The following is a 21892-nucleotide window of genomic DNA, read 5'->3' as shown; positions in this document are numbered from 1 at the left end:
TAATTACCTGATGTGGGAATGTGAGTTGTTGATAATAATGATTGAAATTATCCAAAGGAGTAATAGGCATTTACTATTTATTTGTAAATCCAAAACATTCACACAGAGTAGATAAATGAGATTGTATATAGCAAAATGTTTTTCTTTTATGCTAGAGACACTGCATGATTTAGTGGAAAAGGAATCATTTTGGAAACAGTACAGTTCTGGGTTTGATTACTAACCCTGCCACCTGATGGCTTTGTAATCCGACCAAGTTACTTAACCTTCCTAAGCTTCAATTTCCCCCTTTTAAAAATGGGAATGCATAATATCAGAGGGTTTGGGGGTGTATTAAAGTGAAAGAATACATAAACATCTAAAACATACAGACATTATATAAATATTAGCTGTTGTAACAAAAAAGAAGGATCTGTGTGACTTTGTGGACAGTGGAACTTGAGTTTGTAAATTGAAGAATGAAACTAAATAAAATTTGAATAATTGAAACAGGCTTAATACCTAATATGAACACATGCAGGAGTGTGCATAGTGCTGGATGGGATGGAATAGTTAGAAATTTGTTTTAGAAAAGAGAATTTGCCTTGGGGCTTGAGTTTGTAGTAGGACTAGGTGCAGTGAAATGATGGAGGCTCCTGAAAGATTAGGACTTAAAAAGACCTTCTGGTGAAGTAGATATTTAGTCAACCTTTTAGAATTTGTTTTTAATTACAAACATTTTAAAAATTAATTTTCAGAAGCCAATAATAAATATATAGGTATAAGTAGAAAGATAACCTTTGTACCCATTTTCTCCCCCAGTACCCCTGAAGTCTTATTTCCACAGGTAACTCTTAATTTAGCGTTTCCTAGTTTCCTTCCAGATGTCATTATTTCACACTTTAAAAAATATGTTTAGTTTTTTGCCTTCCAAAGTTATGCTTGGTTTTGATACATATTTCTGCAATTTCTGCACCAGTTGAGAAGTTTGATAAAAAATGAAAGTTCCCAGGGCGCCTGGTGGCTCAGTTGGTTAACGACTGCCTCTGGCTCAGGTCATGATCCCAGGGTCCTGGAATCAAGCCCCGCATTGGGCTCCCTGCTCAGCGGGAAACCAGCTTCTCCCTCTCCCACTCCCCCTGCATGTGTTCCTCTTCTCACTGTCTCTCTCTCTGTCAATTAAATAAATAAATAAAATCTTTTTAAAAAAAACGAAAGTTCCCTTTGAGTCAGCCACTTCTAACAGTTGAAAGATATCTCCAGTTTTTGTTAATCTGTTAATATGTTCAGTTCTCTTTATTTTATTTTATTTTTTTTAAGATTTTATTTATTTATTTTTTAACAGAGAGAGGGAACACAAGCAGGGAGAGTGGGAGAGGGAGAAGCAGGCTTCCCGCCGAGCAGGGAGCCCGATGTGGGACTCGATCCCAGGACCCTGGGATCATGACCTGAGCCGAAGGCAGACGCTTAACGACTGAGCCACCCAGGCGCCCAGTTCTCTTTATTTTTTTTAAGATTTTATTTACTTATCTGAGAGAGAGAGAATGAGAGAGAGAACACAAGAGGAGAGAGGGTCAGAGGCAGAAGCAGACTCCCCGCTGAGCAGGGAGCCCGATGTGGGATTCGATCCTGGAACTCCAGGATCATGACCTGAGCCAAAGGCAGTCGCTTAACCAACTGAGCCACCCAGGCGCACCTGTTCAGTTCTCTTTAAATTACTAAATATTTCATATATTCCAAAAGGTATAGCAGTTTCTCTCCTTACCCCTGGAGATAACCATTCTGCTGTAGTTGATACTTATCATTCCTATGTGTGTCCTTATATTTTTATTAGGTATATATTATCCCCAAACCATATAGTGTTACTTTGAATATTTTTGAGCTACAATCATTTACTGTGTGGACCCTTTTAAACTTAGGCCATTATTACCAAGAAATTCCCTTTTGTTATAAATTACGTGGTATATGTTATTATGCACAGTACTTTAAGCATATGAAGGTGGCAATGATTTTTCTTTCGGTGGAGGAGGCTGTTAAAACTTGCTTTTTATACTGACAGGCATTAGTGTAGATTCCAGCTTTCGGTATGGATGGACTCCTCTTATGTATGCTGCTAGTGTTTCCAATGTAGAGCTGGTTCGGGCCCTTCTGGACAGAGGTGCTAATGCAAGCTTTGATAAGGGTAAGGTGTTTTAAACATTTAAAATATGTGAGTATTTACTTTGTATGTATCTCTGTTTAGAAGCCTAATTATAATGTTTAAGGGTGGTGATGTACACTTTCCATGTTCTGTTTTTATACATTAAAATAAGCCTTTGTCCTTGAAAAAAGATAAGGTAAGATGTTGAGGTAACCCAACTGATTTTGTTTACTGTGATTTTCTTGATTCCCAAGCAACTATTACGCAAAGTGAAAAAAGTTAAAGCAGTTTAAAAAACAAGCCTTCCTATTAGTTATATTATGTAATTAAGATACAAAATCAAATTAAAAACCATAGATTTTTTTGGGGGGGGAACTCTCTCTCCAAGAAGATAGATTGCATTTATATTATCTTAATAACTGCTTATGTTATTATATACCTTTAATTTCTATGCTAGAGGGTTTGGTTATTTTTTAAAGGAAAAATGCATTGAAAGAAAACAAAAGGCTGATAATTTTGTCAAAAATTACTTGAAAACCAGTCTTTAGAATTTAAAACTCAACTCTGAATTATATCATCTAAGGTTGTTTCAAAGATAGCTTATTAAATCCATATGTTTCTTTGTTATTAGATAATTCCTACTCTGTACTGCTTTGGATGCTTTTGAAAAATAAGAGTATATGTGCAAATCCAATTTAATTATTATATTGAATTATTGCTTACTTACTTTTAACATGTTTCCAATAGGCAGTTAAATTCATTTCATAATTCAGATATTAATTTCACTTTAGAATTAATTTTCACATTTACTTTGTACCTACATTAGGTGTTTGTAAAACCATTTCTATTCTGTTTTGTCATCTATGTATTTTATATAACTTCCCATCTTTTCAGTAGTTTAATGTTTAATCTGTTTCTATAATACATTTTTCTTTTATTATGTCATTTTAAAATATCACCCAATGAAAGCTGGACTTAGGAATGAGATTTCTGAAAGTATATAAAATATTCTCAAAAATAATAATAGTTTTCTTAACTATGGAGAAAAAACTGATGGTTACCAGAGGAGAGATGGGTGTGGGGATGGGGATTAAGGAGTGCACTTGTGATGAGCACCTGTTTCAACTTTGGAAGGCAGCATCACTGCACTTGTGATGATTAGTTTCACCTGAAACTAATATAGCACTATGTGTTAACCAACTGGAATTTAAGTAAAAACTTAAAAAATTAAAAAAATTAATAGTTTTCTTTCTCTGCTTTTTGTAATCAGAGGAATACTTAGTTATAAAACAGTTTATATTTTTCTCAGCATGTTCATATAAATTCTTTATGTATTCAGCAATAGCCCCGTCAGGTAAAGAGGGCAGCTTCCTATCTATAAGCTAGGTCTACTGAGATATTAAAGTATCACTGGACTCAGTTTATCAGTAGCAGAACTGGGACTAGAATCTTTATACTTGATCAGTATTAAACCACTGATGTAAACCATAGCTGCCATGACCTATTTTGAATTCCCCAATTCTTAACCTGAAAGGTGTTTTTATTTTTTTAATCTGTGATTCCTTTTGGTGCCATAGTGGCCAAGGGGAGAAGTTTTTAGGAAACAGGGTGAGCTCAGTGAGATCCAGTAGAAAAGGACCAAAAAGAAACCAATGGATATGGCAGGTCATTTTCAATAGGATGATTTGGATAAAAACCAAAATTTCACTGAGATGTCAAATGAATGAGAAATAAAGAAGTGAAATCAGAGAATATCAATTATTGTTTTTCACCTACAAGTTCAGCAAAGCAAATTTTTTTCAACCAAAAACTGTTCAACTCCAGGCAGTATCTCTACACAGCCTTCATGTTCTTATCACTTTCCTATTTTCTTAAAGGAAAGGGAATAAAAAAGGGAAATTAAGAAATGAATTATAGATACATATATATATTTTTAAAGATTTTATTTATTTATTTGACAGAGACACAGCAAGAGAGGGAACACAAGCAGGGGGAGTGGGAGAGGGAGAAGCAGGCTCCCCGCTGAGCAGGGACCTCATGTGGGGCTTGATCCCAGGACCCTGGGACCATGACCTGAGCCGAAGGCAGATGCCTAACAACTGAGCCACCCAGGTGCCCCTAGATATATTTTGGAGATTAAGGCAGTTCATTCCTAATCTCATTTTTTGATGAAGGTAGACAGGTAGACAAAGGTATCTACTAAGAGTAAGAGATTTGAGAATAGGTTATAAAATTTTAAGAGTACAGGAAAAATTTAGAATCTTTTGAATGGTAAAAAAAAGATACCTTCTTGATGTGTGTGGAGGCGTTTCCTCACTTTTCTTTTCACTACAGATAAGCAGACTATTTTGATAACTGCATGTTCTGCACGTGGCTCAGAGGAACAGATTTTAAAGTGTATAGAGCTACTGCTTTCAAGAAATGCTGATCCAAATGTTGCTTGTAGGTAAGAGCCTTATTATCTATTAAAAACTATGGATATTTTTCTTTATTAGCCTGTTAAACATTTGATAGCATGATTTTTTAAAAATCATAAACAGTGTGTTTACTTGACCATATAGTTGAGGAATGAAAATAGGTCATAAGGTCATGGTTCCAATTTTATAAGATTATCAGAGGAAGGGCATATCACAAAAGTAGTCCTTCAACTTTCAATTTTTAGAGGAATGTTCTAATAATTTGAAATGAGAGGGAAAGGAAGACAATAAACTATATCATTTCTTATGAATCATATACTCAAAGATGATTAAGCTATAATAGTAAAACCTCTTTGTGCTCTCTGTATAACATTTACCAGCTAAACAGTTCTGCACAAATATTAAGAATTCCAAAATAATATATTGAAATGTTTTACTTTTCCTAAGACTTTTCCAGTTATGTTATATCATATAGGTAATAGTGTCTAGATGCATAGAAAACAAGCAGTAACTGTTGGATCTGTTGAAATGTCAGTAATTTAAAAAATGAATCAGCTTAAAATTTCTGTTACTGACCTCCCTTAATCTGGCTCTGTCTTTTATTTAATCTTCAAAATGAATAGAGTAGGAAATAGGCTATCCAACTGAAATATGTCTAGCATGAATAGATTATTCATATTTCATTCAAATAATAATGATCTAATGCCTGATATATAGAAATAACTATACTTGACTTTAGAAGGTTTTTTTTCCCTAATTTAGTTTAATTTCTCTGACAGCTAGACAACAGGTGTCTATTTTGTTTCCCAGTGGACACTTGGTAATGTCTGGAAACATTTTTGATTGTCACACCTGGGAGATTCTTCTGGCTTAGAGTATGCTACTGGCATAGTGGGTGGAGGCCAGGGATATTGCTAAACATCCACAGTACATAGGACAGCCTCTCAAAACAAGTATCCATCCCAAAATATCATAGTGCCCAGGTTGAGAAACTAGTGTGAGAAAAGTCAGGACTTACAGAATGGATAATCAGTATTTAACAAACAGCTTTTTTAAAGATCTGGAAAGACTATCTGCAAATTTTTAGCAAATCAATTCACAGGAACGTTTATTCTGTCATATATGGTATAATCCCTAGTTAGGTATAACTTTTGGATTTGGCTGTACTTTGGAATTGGGGACTCCAAAACATCTAGCTGAAGTAAGCCTCGATGGGTGCTATAATTGTAATTTTTACCTTGAGAAGTGGCTTATGATAAGATTTGCCATTCTGGGTTCAGTGGGAAATTGTTTTTTGCTGATGCTCTTTTTTTTTTTTTAATTGCTTTTGCACTGTATTACAGAAAGCAAAACCTTTACCCTTCCAATTACTTATTATCTTGTAAACACACTTCTAATTTATTGCTTCTGATTTATTGTTAAAACTCATCAGTTGAGTTCATAATTTCAGTTACTTTTTTTCTGAAAATTCTGTTTGATTCTTTTTAAAACCAGCAGTGTCACTTTTTTTTTTTTTTTTAAGATTTATTTGAGAGAGCAAGGGCGTGCATGTGTGGACAGGGAGGGGCAGAGGGAGAAGGGGGAGAGAATCCCAAGCAGACTCCAAGCTGGCTATGGCGCTGGTCACAGAGCTTGATCCCAGGATTCTTGAGATCTCGACCTGAGCCAAAACCAAGAGTAAGACACTCAACCAACTATGCCACCCGGGTGCCCCTAGCAGTGTCACTTTTTATAGCTCTTTGTTCCCTGAAAACATTTTCAAGCTCTAAATTAGAACTTCTTTAATATGGCAAACATATGCAGTTGACCCTTGAACAATGCAGGGGTGTACGGTGAATCCCTGTAAGGTGAAAATCTGCATATAACTTTTGATTTCCCCAAAACTTAACTACTAATAGCCCTCTGTTGAGCAGAAACCTTACCAATAATATAAACAGTTAACATATATTTTGTATATGTATTATATACTGTGTTCTTACAATGAAGTAAGCTAGAAAAAAGAAAATGTTAAGAAAATCATAAGAGAAGATACAGTACTGTACTGTATTTTTTTAAAGACTTTATTGAGAGAAAGAGAATATGTATGGGGGAGGGGCACAGAGAGGGAGGGAAAGAATCTCCAGCAGACTCCACTCTGAACATGTAGCCTGATGTGGGGTTCAGTCCCACAACCCTGAGATCATAACCTAAGCTGAAATCAAGAGTTGGATGCTTAACCGACTGAGCCACCCAGGTGCCCCAGTACTGTACTGTATTTATTGAAAAAAATCTGTATAAGTCTACCTATACAGTTCAAACCCATGTTGTTCAAGGGTCAACTGTAGTCTAGAAGTAACAGTTACAATATTTGAAATCTTGGTGGGTTTGTTTCTGTTAGCAGTAGCCTCTCATGCTTCTGACTCATGACTAGGTACTAGTCATTAGATTTTAAAAAAACTTACTTGTCGGAATAATATGAGGCCATCAAGTAGGAATTTATGTTTCTAAAATGTGCCTTGGGTACCATCACTCCAGGACTTAATGTAACCTAACTAAGTACAGGGGTTGAAGTTCCCCTGGATCATTTGGTGATGTATACCAAGAAAGCTAGTTTGTTTCTGGTTCATCCTTACCCTGAAGGTGTAGTCCTTAGAGTCCTAGCTTAATGTATGTTGAGTGTGGTTTAGTAAACTTTATACTTTATATAGGCCCAGAACTTTGAATTTTGTTCCTCTTTGTGTTCACTGCCTCCAAAACCACAGCTTATTTTCCCATTGGGTTCTTCTGGACTGGCAAATGCCCTGAAGGCAAAAGCAACCACAAATGCTATGTTTATTTACCTCTTTGGGGTTTTGCCATCTAGATTTTGTTTTAGTGGTTCTTCAATATTTTATTAGTCCTTCAGTTTTTAAGAAATTAGAACAAAATTTCATTTAGCTGTTTTAGATACCTTCACAATTTTGATACAAATTAGCTTGGCATTAATGGAAGTAGAAACCTGCATCTTCTAAATGTTTTTTACTTACAGATCTTCTGTTAATTCTTTAATTCCTTGTTTTCCATACAGACTTCTATCTTATTGAAAATAGCCCTAATTTAATATTTAATGATGAACTTTCTGTATTACTACCTACAGACCTACCTTGGGTTTTTTTTATTATTTTTTCTTAATTTTTAAAATTATTTTAATTTTTCCTCCTGTGGGACAAATGGTAAAAAAAAACTGACAACTTGAAAGCCATTTTTAAGTTGACACAAATCACATCTTATGTTTCTCTTGGACTTTGCTATTGACAATTCTTAGCACAGTATACTGTGTCTAGCAAATTTAGTACTGGTTTCGGTTTGTTTCTGGGGTTAGTTCTTTAGCTTGTTTTTAAATGAAACTGTATACCAGGCAGTGTGTTGATTGCTCTTAAATAAATTCTCTAATATAATCCTTAGACCCCCGTGGTAGTGTTTTTTACAGAACGGAAAAGTGGCTGTCAAGTATTTAAAACTTTGAATGTAGCACAGGTTTGATAAAGGAATTTACAACAGTTTAATCCAAACAGGATCCACCATCGGAATGTATTTATGTTTCCCTTCTTGTCCATATTTAGGATTTTTCAACACAACCAGTTTAAACAACATGGTCTTTCCTAATTGTTGCAAAACACATGTTTGTGTTAACCTGCCTTATATCTTGGGATTTTTTTTTTCTCTTTTTCCTAAATTATTGTAGATAGTTTAATGTTTTGATTTTAAAAGTCTACAGATGTCAAAGGAAAGTATGTGAACACAAAAATATTATCACTTTAATGTAGCTTAGTCATATTTAGCCCTGAAAACAAGGTGGCCTGTAACCAGATTACTTGTAACTTGGCAGTTGTGCCATAGTATGGACTTAACCAACCATTATTTTTCTTTTCATATTGATAACATAGTAACCAATGACATTATAAATTATTAAAGTTTAAAAGTTCTGTATTAGGTGATTGGATATATGATAAAATTTGAAAACTTCTTCAATCTAGTCTTAAATTTGGAGTTGAAATTTTTATTGTTAAAGTAATAAGCTTTCAGAAAGTATATATAATTATAATTTCTGTGTTTTTTTTAAGATTTTATTTATTTGTTGGAGAGAGAAAGCCAAAGACAGAGCATGAGCAGAGGGGGAGGGGCAAAGGGAGAGGGAGAAACAGACTCCCCTGCTAAGCAGAGAGCCCAATGCAGGCTTGATCCCAGGGCTCTGGGATCATGACCTGAGCCGAAGGCAGACGCTTAACTGACTGAGCTACCCAGGCACCCCTATAATTTCTGGTTTTAGGAATTGTGTGGGTTCTTTTCTCCAGGTTTTCTGAAACATTTTTTCTTTTTTTTGAAACACTTTCTTATATCAAAAAAAGATACATATATTTTTACATTTAGAAGGCAATTTTCCTGGCAGAGAAGTTTATTATATTCAGATTGCTCAGACATGAGATAAAGGTTTTGTAAAATGATGTGGCATTTTAATTTCAATAGATGTTTTTATTACCATTGATAAGACAGCACACATTAACTGATATCCAAGGTTTTGACGTAATCATTGTGTGATTGTTAACTTGTTGAATGTTACTGCCTGTTCTAATAGATGGAAAATACTCTGGGAAAAATGTTACTTTCTTTCTCAGAATATAAATTTACTTGTAAATGTCACTGGAGCATTTGGTAGATTGAGGTGTAATTTTGGATTACAAGATTAACTTGTTTTCTAGTCATAAGTAAATATGTGGCATATCTTTGCTCTGAAAACATAGGCTGAAGTCACAATAATATTTTCAGAAAGAATTTAAAAATAGCTTACTTAGAAAACAGTACTAGAAACTGTTACTTTGTGGGTTTTTTTCTTCCTATATATCTTTATAAATTGCCTATCCAGACCCTTTGCTCATCTTTTTATTTACCTGTGTTTTCTTTATCGGCATATAGGAGCTGATTTTATCTTTGTTAGCAGTTTTACATGTATGCAAACAGTGACAAATACCTTAGTGTTACCTTGCATACTTAGGGCATGGCATTAATATTGCTGTTCATAAACCTGGAAATCTACTTGGTCCTTTTGGGTGAAAACACGGAATGGAGAGACTAGAGGTGAGAAAAGCTAGTTATGAAAGCCCTTGACACTAATCTCTGAAAACACATGCACAGAAACCAAGGCTTGAAAACAAATAAAAAAATAACTTCCAAATTCTGACTTGACTTTGTTTTATTGGTGTCTAGCACCAGTGGTAAGTTGTGTGTTGGCTATTAAAGCTTTCACTTGGAAGAGACCCATACCATTTCTTCTAGTTAATTGTGGTCATATCTAGCTTCAAAGGAGTGAGGAAGTATAATCTTACTATGTCACAGGAGAATCAGCAATATTGGGTGGACAGCCCTGATGATTTACCATGTCACCTTAAATACCTTTTCTTCAGGGCCACAATAATTTTCTCTTAACTGTATGCCTAACGCAGTAATTAATTTTGAATTTTGAACATAAATTTGTAGCAAGAAAAATTGGTATTTATCTCAGACTTTTCATTTACTTTTATATATATTTTGTCCCGGGGCGCCTGGGTGGCTCAGTTGGTTAAGCGTCTGCCTTCAGCTCAGGTCATGATCTCAGGGTCCTGGAATCAGAATGGAGCCCCATGTCAGGCTCTCTGCTCAGCAGGGAGTCTGCTTTTCCCTCTCCCTCTGTGTTTGCACTCTCTTTCTGTATCTCTGCTTCTCCCTCTCTGCTTGCTGTCTCTCGCTCTCGCTCTCTCTCAAAAATCTTTAAAAAAAAAATTTTGTCCCTAATTTGCTCTTTATATTATCTCTTAAATTCATTGCAGTTTTGATATTTATGATCCTACCTTTTTTTTCTTTTTCTTTTTTTTTTTTAAGATTTTATTTATTTATTTGAGAGAGAGAATGAGAGAGAGAGAGAGCACGAGGGGGGGAGGGTCAGAGGGAGAAGCAGACTCCCCGCTGAGCAGGGAGCCCGATGTGGGACTCGATCCCGGGACTCCTGGATCATGACCTGAGCCGAAGGCAGTTGCTTAACCAACTGAGCCACCCAGGCGCCCTATAATCCTACCTTAAGGGCTACTTTAATAGCCTCCTAATTGATAGTTTTGACTGCACTATGTATGTAATTTAGTCAGTCTTGTGTGCTGTTGCCTGTAGAACACACTTCCTTTTGTCTTTTAGGTGAAAGCCAAACCTCTCTGTAATTTGATCCCACCTTAATGACTTCTCGCTACTTCCTAAAGTCTGACTTCATTTTATTTCAGCATTGTTCCTTAGATAACATGGTCATTCCTGCCTCTGTGTTTTTGCTTTTGTTGTTCTTCAGTTTGGAATATCTTCTTCCCTCACTGTGCATTGAAATTGTGTCTTCAAGTGCCAGGTTAATAGTCTGTGATGCTTTCCTTTGTTATTAAGGCCACAAGAGCACTTTGGTTCAGAAGCTATGATTTTGGATGGGTGATTATCTTGTTCAGTTCCCGTGTTGTCCTTTCATTGTTTTCTTGTATGAAAGTCTTGATTTCCCTGTAAGCCACTTGACTATCCTGGCACTACATATTTTTCGATTCCTTCACAGTTCTTTGATTTGATATTTATCAAGTTTTTGTTGACTTTAATAGATTTGACATAGAATGATCATTTATCTATTTTATTTGCAAAACTTAACTGAAACATATTATTTATGAAGTAATTAATACCAGAGAAAACGTGAAACATGACTTAGAAGCTAAAGATCTGGGTCCAAATACTATCTCACCTACTTGCCCAAGCTAATGTAGCCATTAAGTCTTTTTGAAATATTTAAGGCTCAGTTTCTTCAGTGATTGAAAGATGTGATACCTAACTAGCTAGCAGGGTAGCTGTGAGAATTAAAAGAAGATAATGAATATGAAAGTACTTAACATGCTGCCATTTCATAATACATGCTTACTAAATGTCACATTACTTAAATTGATGATATTTCCTGTGCTGTATTTTAAGAGCACAATTTCTGAAATGCATATTTCTTACTCATTTATAAAATTAAACTGATAAGAATACTATTTTTCTTTAAACATTTTTATCATGTTAATAAAATGTACATAAGTGTGTAAGTCTATTCTTTTGAACTTAAAAAATGGTTAAATATTTCAATATGACATATACCTGGATTATTATTGTGGTAGATCAGGAGTAAATGAGAGTTGGGGATGTGAAAAGAATGGATATGAACTACCCTTTCCAGTAGCTTAACAAGGAAGAAAAGATAGAGGATATTAGCTAAATGTTTCGGAAAGTTAGATACACTGTGATTTCAGCAGTTAGTCTTTAAGCTCTGTTCTGACTGCTGAAAGAATATTTTTTTTTAAGTGAAGCTGTAGTTTGTCTAACACTCCTGAAAAAGATTAAAATTAATTTGAAATAAAAACCAACCATATTTCATGTATTCTGACACATCTTTTTAACATATTTGCATCTCTGAAATTGGTGTGCCTCCAAAAACTGATGGTGTCATAGATCAAATGAAATATAGATTTGTTACCTATTTTAATTGTTTTGTCTTGGCTTATATTTTTTGTATTCAGGGTTGTCCAATGGTACTAGAAGTCCTGGAAGAAGTGAACAGTGTAAAAATAACATTTTAAGCTTTCTCTCATGATTTCATAGCTTTCAAAAATGAAAGTTTTTTTTTCTTTTTCTTAAATATACTCTGTGGGGCTTCTGGGTGGCTAAGTCAGTTAAGCGTCTGCTTTCAGTTAGGGTCATGATCTCAGGGTCCTGGGATTGAGCCCCATATCGGGCTCCTTGCTCAGTAGGGAGCCTGCTTTTTCCTCTGCCTGCCACTCCCCCTGCTTATGCTCACGCTCTCTTGCTCTCTAACAAATAAATAAAATCTTTAAAAAAAAAAAAGAAATATACTCTGTTTCAGTGGTTCCCACCAAAATAGGTTGCTTTCTACATATTAATGGTCTGTGCTAAAGAAGGATGGATTTCTGATGTAATGAAGCATAAGATTAAAAGAATTGATTTATTTCTCCATTATGCTTATCTTGTATACGTATAGATGGTATTTTAGTCAATAAGAAGCATACTGCTACAGTTATATTTCCTTCTGAAAATATTTCCGACATTTCCTACATAATGCTTTATGGCAACAACTTCATGAATACCTATACACAGAAGTGAATCCATTTTTGTTGGAAAAGTTTAATATCTCCTGTTAATATGTCTTTGTAGAACTGTGCACTAATTAGGACCTTTACCGAGTCAAGAATTTATTGCATCTTGTCAAGATACTAATTTTTAATATCCATTGGCCCTTACTAAAGCCAATTTAGACTTATTAAAACATCAAGAAAAACATAAAACTTTGCATATCAAAGCTGTAACTCATATAGTCTTTGAAAATTGATTCTAATTTTGCTTTAAATATGTTTAAAATAATACGCTATGATTAAACGCCCCTGTGCATCCTCCCCAGTCATAATCATTTCATTTCTTTCTTCCCCAGAGGTAAGAAATCTTGTAATTTGTATGTATTTTTCCTGCCCAAGTTGGATTGATTATCATCCACATGTACTTACATATAGTAATCCATCCATATATCTTTAAAAATTACATCATTTGGTACATTTTTATTCCATTTTTTCATTGAGATCTGATTTACAATGTGAAATTTACAGATCTTAAGTGTACAGTTTGGAGAATGAAAAATAAATACACCCATGTAGTTCACATCCCTTTCAAAATACAGAACATTTTTCCATTACCCTAGGAAGTTCTAGTAGGTCCCTTCCAAGACAATCCTCTGAACCCTAGAGGCAACCACTATTATTTTTTTCTACCCTGATTAGTGTTTTGTTTAGTGCATCATACATTATATACTCTTAGTATCTGAAATCTTCACTCAGCATAATATTTTTGAGATATATCCATGTTTTATGTATCAGTTCATTTCTTTTTATTGCTGATAAATAGTCCAGTGTTTGAATATATCACAGTTTTTTTAATCTCTTGTTTTCTTTTTGTTTTTGATTTCTGTCTTAATTCCACCGTGGTCAGAGAACATCACTCTACATGATTTCAGATCTTTACAGTTTGTTGAGATTTTCTTTATGGCCCAGAATGTGGTTAGTTTTTGCAAATGTTCCATGTTCACGTCCACTAATAATTTGGCAATAGTTGGATTTCATAGTCCATGTATATTAATTAGACCACATTTATTTGTTCTGTTATTCAAACCTCAAGGACTACTGATTTTTTTTGCTTGCTTGTTCTATCAGTTACTGTGATTTCTATTTTGATCAACTTTTGAAACTTTTAAGGTCATCATATTCCTGATGCATTAACCTTTTATGAAGTATGTTCCTCTACACGTTTAATAATGCTTCTTTATTATAATATACTTCGTTTAATATTAGTATGACTGTATCAGCTTTCTTTTAGTATATTTTTCCCTCCTTTTGCTTTCAGCCTTTCTATGTGCTTTTATTTAAAGTAAGCAACAGATCTTTTGTAAATTCAGATTAACAATAGTTTTCTTTTAATTGGAATATTTAGTTCACTCGCGTTTAGGGTACATGCTGATATATCTGTTTCATAGTGCTCTTTTTCCCCAAGATTACTTTTGGATTAATCTTTTTCTTATTCAGTTTCCTGTCTTGCTACCTATTCATTCTTCTCTTATTCTTTGAGTGGCTACTCTAGAGATTGTAGCATGTACTTTTTACTTATAAGAGTCCATTATATACTAATACTTTTACCAATTCCTGGACAATGTTAGGAATCTTAGAACATTTTAACTCCATTTGCTCATCCCACTCCTTCCTTTGTGGTGGTGGTGTCATATATTTTAAATCTCTGTGTATTTTAAACCTCACAGCACATAATTGTCATTTTATTATTGTTATCAATTATGTTGTTATTTTGAACTCTTATTTAGATTTAATCATATATTCATTCCCTCTGGTATTCTTAATTCCATTCTATATTTTCATGTTTCAATCAGGGATTATTCGTCTTCTGAAAACCTTTCTTTAGTGTATTTGCTGGTGACAAAGTCTATTATTGTTTGAAAACCTTTTTATTAAAACTTTAATTATGAAAGTCATTTTAATTGAGCATAGACTATAGGTTAGATGTTATTTCCATTTGGTATTTTAAAGCTATCATTTTGCTGTCTCCTGGCTTCCTTTGTTTCTATTGAAAAGCTAGCTGTTAGTCTTATTGTTGAAGGTATTCTATTTTATCCTCTGGTGGTTTTTATGATTTTCTGTTTGTTTCCTGTTTTGGGCAACTTTGCTGTAATATTCCTAGGTATATCTTTCTTTGAATTTGTTCAGCTTGGGGTTTATAGAACTTTTTAAATCTGTTGTTTGATATATATTGTGAGTCAAAAGTTTTTCAGCCAATATGTCTTCAAATACTGCTTTTACCTCATTCTCTCTCTCTCTCCAACTGAGATTTAGACCATTATACTCATATCACATATGTCTCTTAACAATCTTTTCTTTATTTTCCATCCTTTTTCCTCTCCATATTTCACCCTGGGTATTTTCTCCTGGCCGCCTCCTAACCTCCATCCAGTTAACTGCTGCAGTTAACCTGCTATTAAACTCATCTATTAACTTCTTAATTTCAGTAATCCTCTTTTTCAGTTCTAGAATTTCTGCTTACCTCTTTTTTCTCCTAAAATTAAAGGTCTCTAATTAAATTTTTTCTTGGTCTTCTGTTTTCTGGAGCATATTAATCACACTTATTTTAAAGTATGTTTCTATAGGTCTTTTTTAATTGTCTCTTTCTCTTTTCTTTGGTCACTTGTTTTGTGTCCTAGAATGCCTAGTAATTTTTGATTGAATGTTAGGTATTAATGTATAAACACTTGTATAGATCTGTTTGCTTCCAGAAAATATTTTCTTCTGACTGGGAGTTAGAACCTTGGTCTGATCAGTGATTATGATGGTTCAGGTTGGGTTTCAGTATTAATCTCTTTCCCTTATAGCCCTTTAGTGATCTCAATTCAAACTTGGGATTTTACCTGAGCCACTCACCCTCCAACAGTCATGAATGATAAATTTTGTCTCCTCAGTTTTATGGGAATGCTAAAAGCTCTTCTTACCTTTTCAGCCTCTTAGCATCTGTTTTATTGTCTTCTTCTCTCCTCCCCACACATATTTTGTGTATCTTAGGAATCTGCATATGCCTTGAAGATAAAAGCCTAGCAGAAGATCACTTCTCTGCAGGGTCCCTTTTATTTTCTGCTGTTCCCTTTTTTCCAGACTCTTAATCCTTGAAGTTCTTGGTTGGTAGCCTTGAACCCCAATTTTTGTGTCTTTATCCCCATAAGAAGGCCTAGGGGTACTGTTTCCTGAGTATGCTACCGAGGAATGGTGAATGTCTCAAGAGAGAAAGTGACAGGGGATTTAGTACTCAGTTCAACAGATGCCTCTTTTCTCCCCAAGATACTGGCTTCTCATGTTCTGGCTGCCTTGGTTTTCTATCAGGCCTTCAAACATATTTTGTGTTTTGTCAGCTTTTACAGCCTTTGTTAGTGGGAGGGTTAATATAATACAACTACTCTTGATAGCTGGAAATGGATGTCCAATTCATAGCATTTTATCATCATCTCCTTTTTCATAGTTATTTCATTAAGCCCCCAGCTAAAAGCTGATTGCTTAAAGCAGAGCAAAAACAGTAGATAGTACTGAACTATACGGTAAAAATGTGACATGCAGACGAACCAACCATTTTGCCCTTGGTACAGAGAAGTAATAAATATATCATTATGAAGGTACATTTTTTTCCCCTGTCAGATTAAGGGTTTTGCTTCTACTTTTCCTTGTATGCCCTCTAGTGGAAGTTTTATTGAAATAATTACAAAGAGATGAATAAAAGGCTCTGTATCATCCAGAAGAAAAAATTTAATTATGGTAATAATAACATGTGTACATTTAATTTTTTTATCAACTCTTGATGGTTAACAATTTTTGAGGAACTTTGGTAGATGAAGGAAAAAACAATATCACTAGTATATTCAACTGGGTTTAGTTAAACAATATATGCTAAGCACTAGGAGATACAAGGTAACAAATTCATTCCCTGCCTCAAGAATTTGACAATATAGTAGAAGAGATTACAGGATTACAGACATTTACAATATAGTAAGACTACAGGTAATAGAGGGTTTCTCTAGGAATAGAAATTAGGACAGAGTTTAACAGAGATGAAGATGTCAAGTGAAAGATTCCTATGGTTTTATCTTTAGAATTGAGACTTGAAGAATGAATAGGCAGTCAAATGAAGACGATAGAAAATAATATTCAGTGTAGAGGGAGGTACTTCTGCAGGCAGAGAAGGATAAGAGAGACACATTTTGTTCAGGCAATTGTAAGTTATATAACCAAATCATATGGTATTAAGAGTAGAAAATGAGTCAGAATTTAGCAGTGGCTAGATAATAATCTGTGTCATCCATGCTAGAAAATAAGAATTTCATCCTGAAAGCTATTGAACAATTTTAAGAAAAAGGAATGTATTAGTATTTTATAAAGGTTATTCTGACAGTAGGTTGAGGATCAGTTGGAGCCAAGAGGTCCAGTTAAAAGACTGTTGCTTTCGCCAGAGCCATGGACTATATATTCAGAATTGAAAATAGCAAGTAATTTTGCCTGAATTTGAAAAACATTAGTTCCACTATACCTTAATAGTTATCAAAATGTATTTTTACTTAAAATTCTAATCACAAAATGTTCCTGTTAAAATTTTTTTTAAAAAATAGTTCAGAAAGTGAAAAGTCTTTTTTTCCTACTCTGTAATAGGTTATTATATATTCTTAAAGAATTTCTTCCATGTGTTAGCATTTTTCTTTTGTTTTCCTTTCTTTTTAAATGGGATTATTTGCTGTATACTGCATTGCAATTGTTTTTCCAACTGATCTGTGTTTCGCAGACACTCTACTGCCAGTATGATCACTATAGTTCTCTCTTCATAATGGCTGCATAATACTCCACTGTATGGATGTGTTATCATTGCTTAACCTAATATTTTACTGAAAAACAGTTGGATTGTTTTCAGTTTTTTTAATATTACAAAAAATGCTACAGTGAACATCTTTGGAAACATGGGTAGGTTTTCTATGGAACATATTCCTAAAGTAGAGTTGCTGACTCAAAGATATATTTATATTTAGAATTGTGATAAGTGGTGCCAAATTGTCGTCTGAAAAATTTGGTTACTTTATACTACTTGCAACAGTATTTGAGAGGACCTACACCATGATATCACTGGATATTTTTGATGTTCTTAATTGTCCCATCTGATGTGTAAAAATGATACTTCATTTTAGTTTGCATGCTTTTCAGTAATACCTCATTGATTGGTCTTCCACATATTTGTGAGTTGTTTATATTTCTTTGTCTACTAATTGCCTATGACCTTTGCCGTTTTTTCGATTTGGTGGTCCACATGTTTCTTACTGATTTATAAGATCTTTTTGTATAGTGGATCTTTTAGCTTTTTATTGTTATATGTGTTTAAAACAAATGTTTTCATTTGTGCTGTTTTTTGTTTTAAATTTTATGTTGTGATTTCTGTCTTTTGAGAAAATTTGTCAGAAAGCTAACTTCCAAAAAAAAGTCCTAGGCTCAAAGAGTTGAAACAAGCTACTACTTTTAAATTTCTGAGGAATAGATTACACTAATACAATTTAAATAGTTCCAGGGTATAAAAAAAAAGAGAGAAGCCTTTCAGTTCTTTTTTATAAAGTAAACATAACTGATTTCTGAAATCCAGTTTTAAAAAAAATTATCTACTCCAACAAACTTTATAAATCAATCTATTATAAATATAAATAGAAAAATCCCAGATCTTAAATGAAATATCAGGAAAAGAAATGTTATCAGCAGATTAAATAAATAACATGCAGTGATCATATGGGATTCATGTCAACTACAAAAAATGGTTCAATATTAGGGAAATATATTTTATAAATAGGTCAAGGGATTTTTTAAAAGGAGGTTACCATCATAATAGATGGCCAGAATGGTGTTTTTATAAAAGTTCAAATCACATTCCAATTTTCATAACTTTAGTACAATTTGATTAGATGAATATTTCCTTAATTTCATAAACATGTAACTGAAACCAAAACAAGTCATATGCTTTACAGAGAAACACGAGAGGCATTTGCACTGGTGCCAAGAAGATGACAAGGATGCTTATCATAAGCTCTCTTTTTGTCTTAACGTTGTTTTAGGAATTGTAGAGTAATTCAATTATGCGGAAGAAGAAAACAAGAGATACAAATAATAAAAATAGCTAATGATGATAGATAATTTATTTCATGCTTAGTACTATTCTGGTTATTGAACATTATTACGTCATTACCACAGATATGATAATACCACAAATAGGTGCCACAAATGCCCCTATAAAGTTGTAGAAACTGAGGCAGTAAGAGTGTAAGAAACTTCCTAAGGTTACGCAGACAATAAATGCTGAACACTAGATTTGAACTTAGGCAGAATGACTATACTTACAAGTATACAACTTCTACTTTAAACCAAGAGTTCGCAAACCTTTAAGGTTTGACTGGAGCAGGGCCATGCTCATTCACTTACGTATTTCTGTGGCTATATTCATGCTACAGCCATGGACTTGAGTGGCTGTGACACAGCCTTGTATACTCTAAAAACCTAAAATATTTACTCTCTTGCCCATTACAGAAAAATTTTGCCAAATCCTGTTTTAAACCACTAACCTATGTTACCTTTGATCAAACTATTAGGCCTTTTTTATTAGGAAAGAGGAGATAAAATTCTAATATTTTAGATTATATGACTATATGCATGGTAAACCCCAAGATAATCAACCCAGAAACTATTAGAAGTAGTAATCATAAAATGTAGTTTTTTTTTTTTTTAAGATTTTATTTATTTTTTGACAGATGGTGAGAGAGGGAACACAGACAGGGGGAGTGGGAGAGGGAGAAGCAGGCCTTCCGCTGAGCAGGGAGCCCGATGCAGGGCTCGATCCCAGGAACCCTGGGATCATGACCTGAGCCGAAGGTAGACGCTTAACGACTGAGCCACCCAGGCGCCCCAATGTAGGTTTTTTTTTTTTAAATACTAATAGGCAAAATAAAGTTGGTTCCCAAATTATAAATAATAACCAGCTTGGGAATACAATAAGATAATAGATCCCAGTGTCAAGAGCAAACAACATAAATATCTAAAAGTGCGTGTACAAGAAATGTGAAAGATCCAAATGAAGAAAAGTTTAAAACTACACTGAGTGAAACAAAAGGAGATTGAATTAAATAGATGTGTCATGTTCTTGGCTGGGATGATTCAGCATTAAAAAAAGACATTTTGTTTTTTTATGTAAATTAGTCTGTAAAATTAAACATCTCATTCAGAGTGCCAAGGGGATTGTTTTAACTTTTTTTTTTAAGATTTTATTTATTTATTTGGCAGAGAGAGATACAGCAAGAGAGGGAACACAAGCAGGGGGAATGGGAGAGGGAGAAGCAGGCTTCCCGCCAAGCAGGGAGCCCGATGTGGGACTCGATCCCAGGACCCTGAGACCATGACCTGAGCCAAAGGCAGATGCTTAATGACTGAGCCACCCAGGCGCCCCAGGATTGTTTTAACTTTATGAAATGATTTTACAAAATCTGAGAGAAAAACATGACCAAAGAAAAGACCAAGAATTTTCTGAAGAATAGGTTTATGACTTGAAGATGTTAAAGTGAACAAATTCTAAAGTCTTTCCCGTTCCACAACAAATTTTGGATATCCATAAAGTTTTAGTAAAGTTCTTTTTGAAACAGGAAAGGGAATAATCTCTGGAATGGAAAAGAAGTAACTTCCTAAAGAAGGAAACAGATGGGAACCCTCTCTGGCAATCCCTAAGAACTACAGTACTGATCAGCTAGACCAAGGTTGCTGGCTTGAATCTTCCATGCTTGAGAAGCCTTTTCAGGCCAGAAGATGGTGCACAATCACAAATCATCAAAATCTGGAGAATGTAAGCATCATAAAACGGACAACAAATGAATAACTTAGCCTAGAGAAAGTGGGAAAAAAATTTAAAAAGGACTTTATTCTTCTGAACAATAAAAGAAGAAACTGCCTCCACTAAATAACAAACAGACATTATCAAACAAATACAGTGAATTATGGAAAAAAAAAGAAACTTGTTGAATATTAAAACTAAGTATATGTGAATAACAGCAGATGGGATTCAGCTGAATTGCTGATTAGAACTGGAAGATAAATGTAAGGAAATCTCCTAGAATACGACTAGGGTTCTAAGGAAAGGGTTACAAAGGAAAAGATATGAGACAGAGAACCTCACCAAAGTTCTAACATCTATCTAATAAGAGTTCCAGAAGGAGAAAATGAAAGAGACTATATTTGAAGTAATAGTAGCCAGAATGGAATGTTCTCAAACTGAAAACACAAAGCCTTAGGATTGAAAGATCTTTGAAAACAAGATTTATACACATACACAAATAGATAAAGATATACAACATATTTCTAATTAAAAATTAAAATATATGGACACATCACAACTTCAGAATATCAAGAATAAAGGCAAAAATCATAAAAGATACCTGTAGAAAAGGCAATTTATCATGACAGTTCCTATCAAGAAATGACCATCTGATATTAAGCTTAACAACTGTATATGGAAGAAGATAAATGATCTGAGGAATAAACTTTGAACCTTAATTCTTTATTTGGCTATCCTGTCGTTCAAGAGTGAAAGCAAAATAGACATTTTCATGAATATAAAAACTTAGTTATTTCACTACAGGCACAGTTGACATTTTGAGTAAGGTTGTACTGTGTATTGCAGAATATTTAGCATCCTTGGCCCTCGCCCATTAAATGCCAGTAGCTCCCTCCAGTCATTTTAGTAAGCTAAAATGCTTCCACATATATCATAGAAAAGTGTTCCTGGCCAAGAACCACTGTTCTTCTGACTGTTAAAAATAACATCTAAAGAGTTAGCTGCAAAAAGAAAAATAAAGCCAGAAGAAATGGGATGCAAGAAATAATGTTGGACAAAGAAATTAATAAACATTGGTAAATCTAAATAACTACTAGCTCTTTAAAAGAAAAGAGCATTTATAATAAAATGACAAGTTACACTAAATTTCCACGCCAACAGTTTTGGAATTTGGGTGGCTGAGGGGAGAATGAAGCAAAATAAAAGTAAACTTCTCTCTGCAGATGAGACCACAGTTATTAACTTTAGTCTTTGTTAAATGGTAAGATTAAGAGTGTTGGGAAGGTGAGAAGGATTAAAAGTAGGTACTAAAATAAGGATATTATAAGCTTTCAGATCAAGGGGTTAGGAGTAGGAGTAAGGGGTA

The 21892-nt window shown here is 34.1% G+C and overlaps 1 protein-coding gene across 1 annotated transcript in view; it reads left to right on the top strand.

The window, feature by feature from the left end:
* ASZ1 (ankyrin repeat, SAM and basic leucine zipper domain containing 1) overlaps nt 1–21892 on the top strand; it is a 47929-nt gene that overhangs the window by 1184 nt on the left and 24853 nt on the right. Inside the window, exons 3-4 of the mRNA XM_025873236.2 lie at nt 2039–2161; nt 4454–4565. Coding sequence (XP_025729021.1) covers nt 2039–2161; nt 4454–4565 — 235 coding nt within the window. The remainder of the gene's footprint in view (nt 1–2038; nt 2162–4453; nt 4566–21892) is intronic.

The sequence above is a fragment of the Callorhinus ursinus genome, unplaced genomic scaffold, assembly GCF_003265705.2.
Source record: "Callorhinus ursinus isolate GAN/ISIS: 27379988/994484 unplaced genomic scaffold, GSC_fseal_2.0 scaffold12, whole genome shotgun sequence".
NCBI lineage: Eukaryota > Metazoa > Chordata > Mammalia > Carnivora > Otariidae > Callorhinus > Callorhinus ursinus.
Note: the sequence above shows the minus strand (reverse complement) of the source record. Positions and strands in the feature narration are given on the sequence as shown.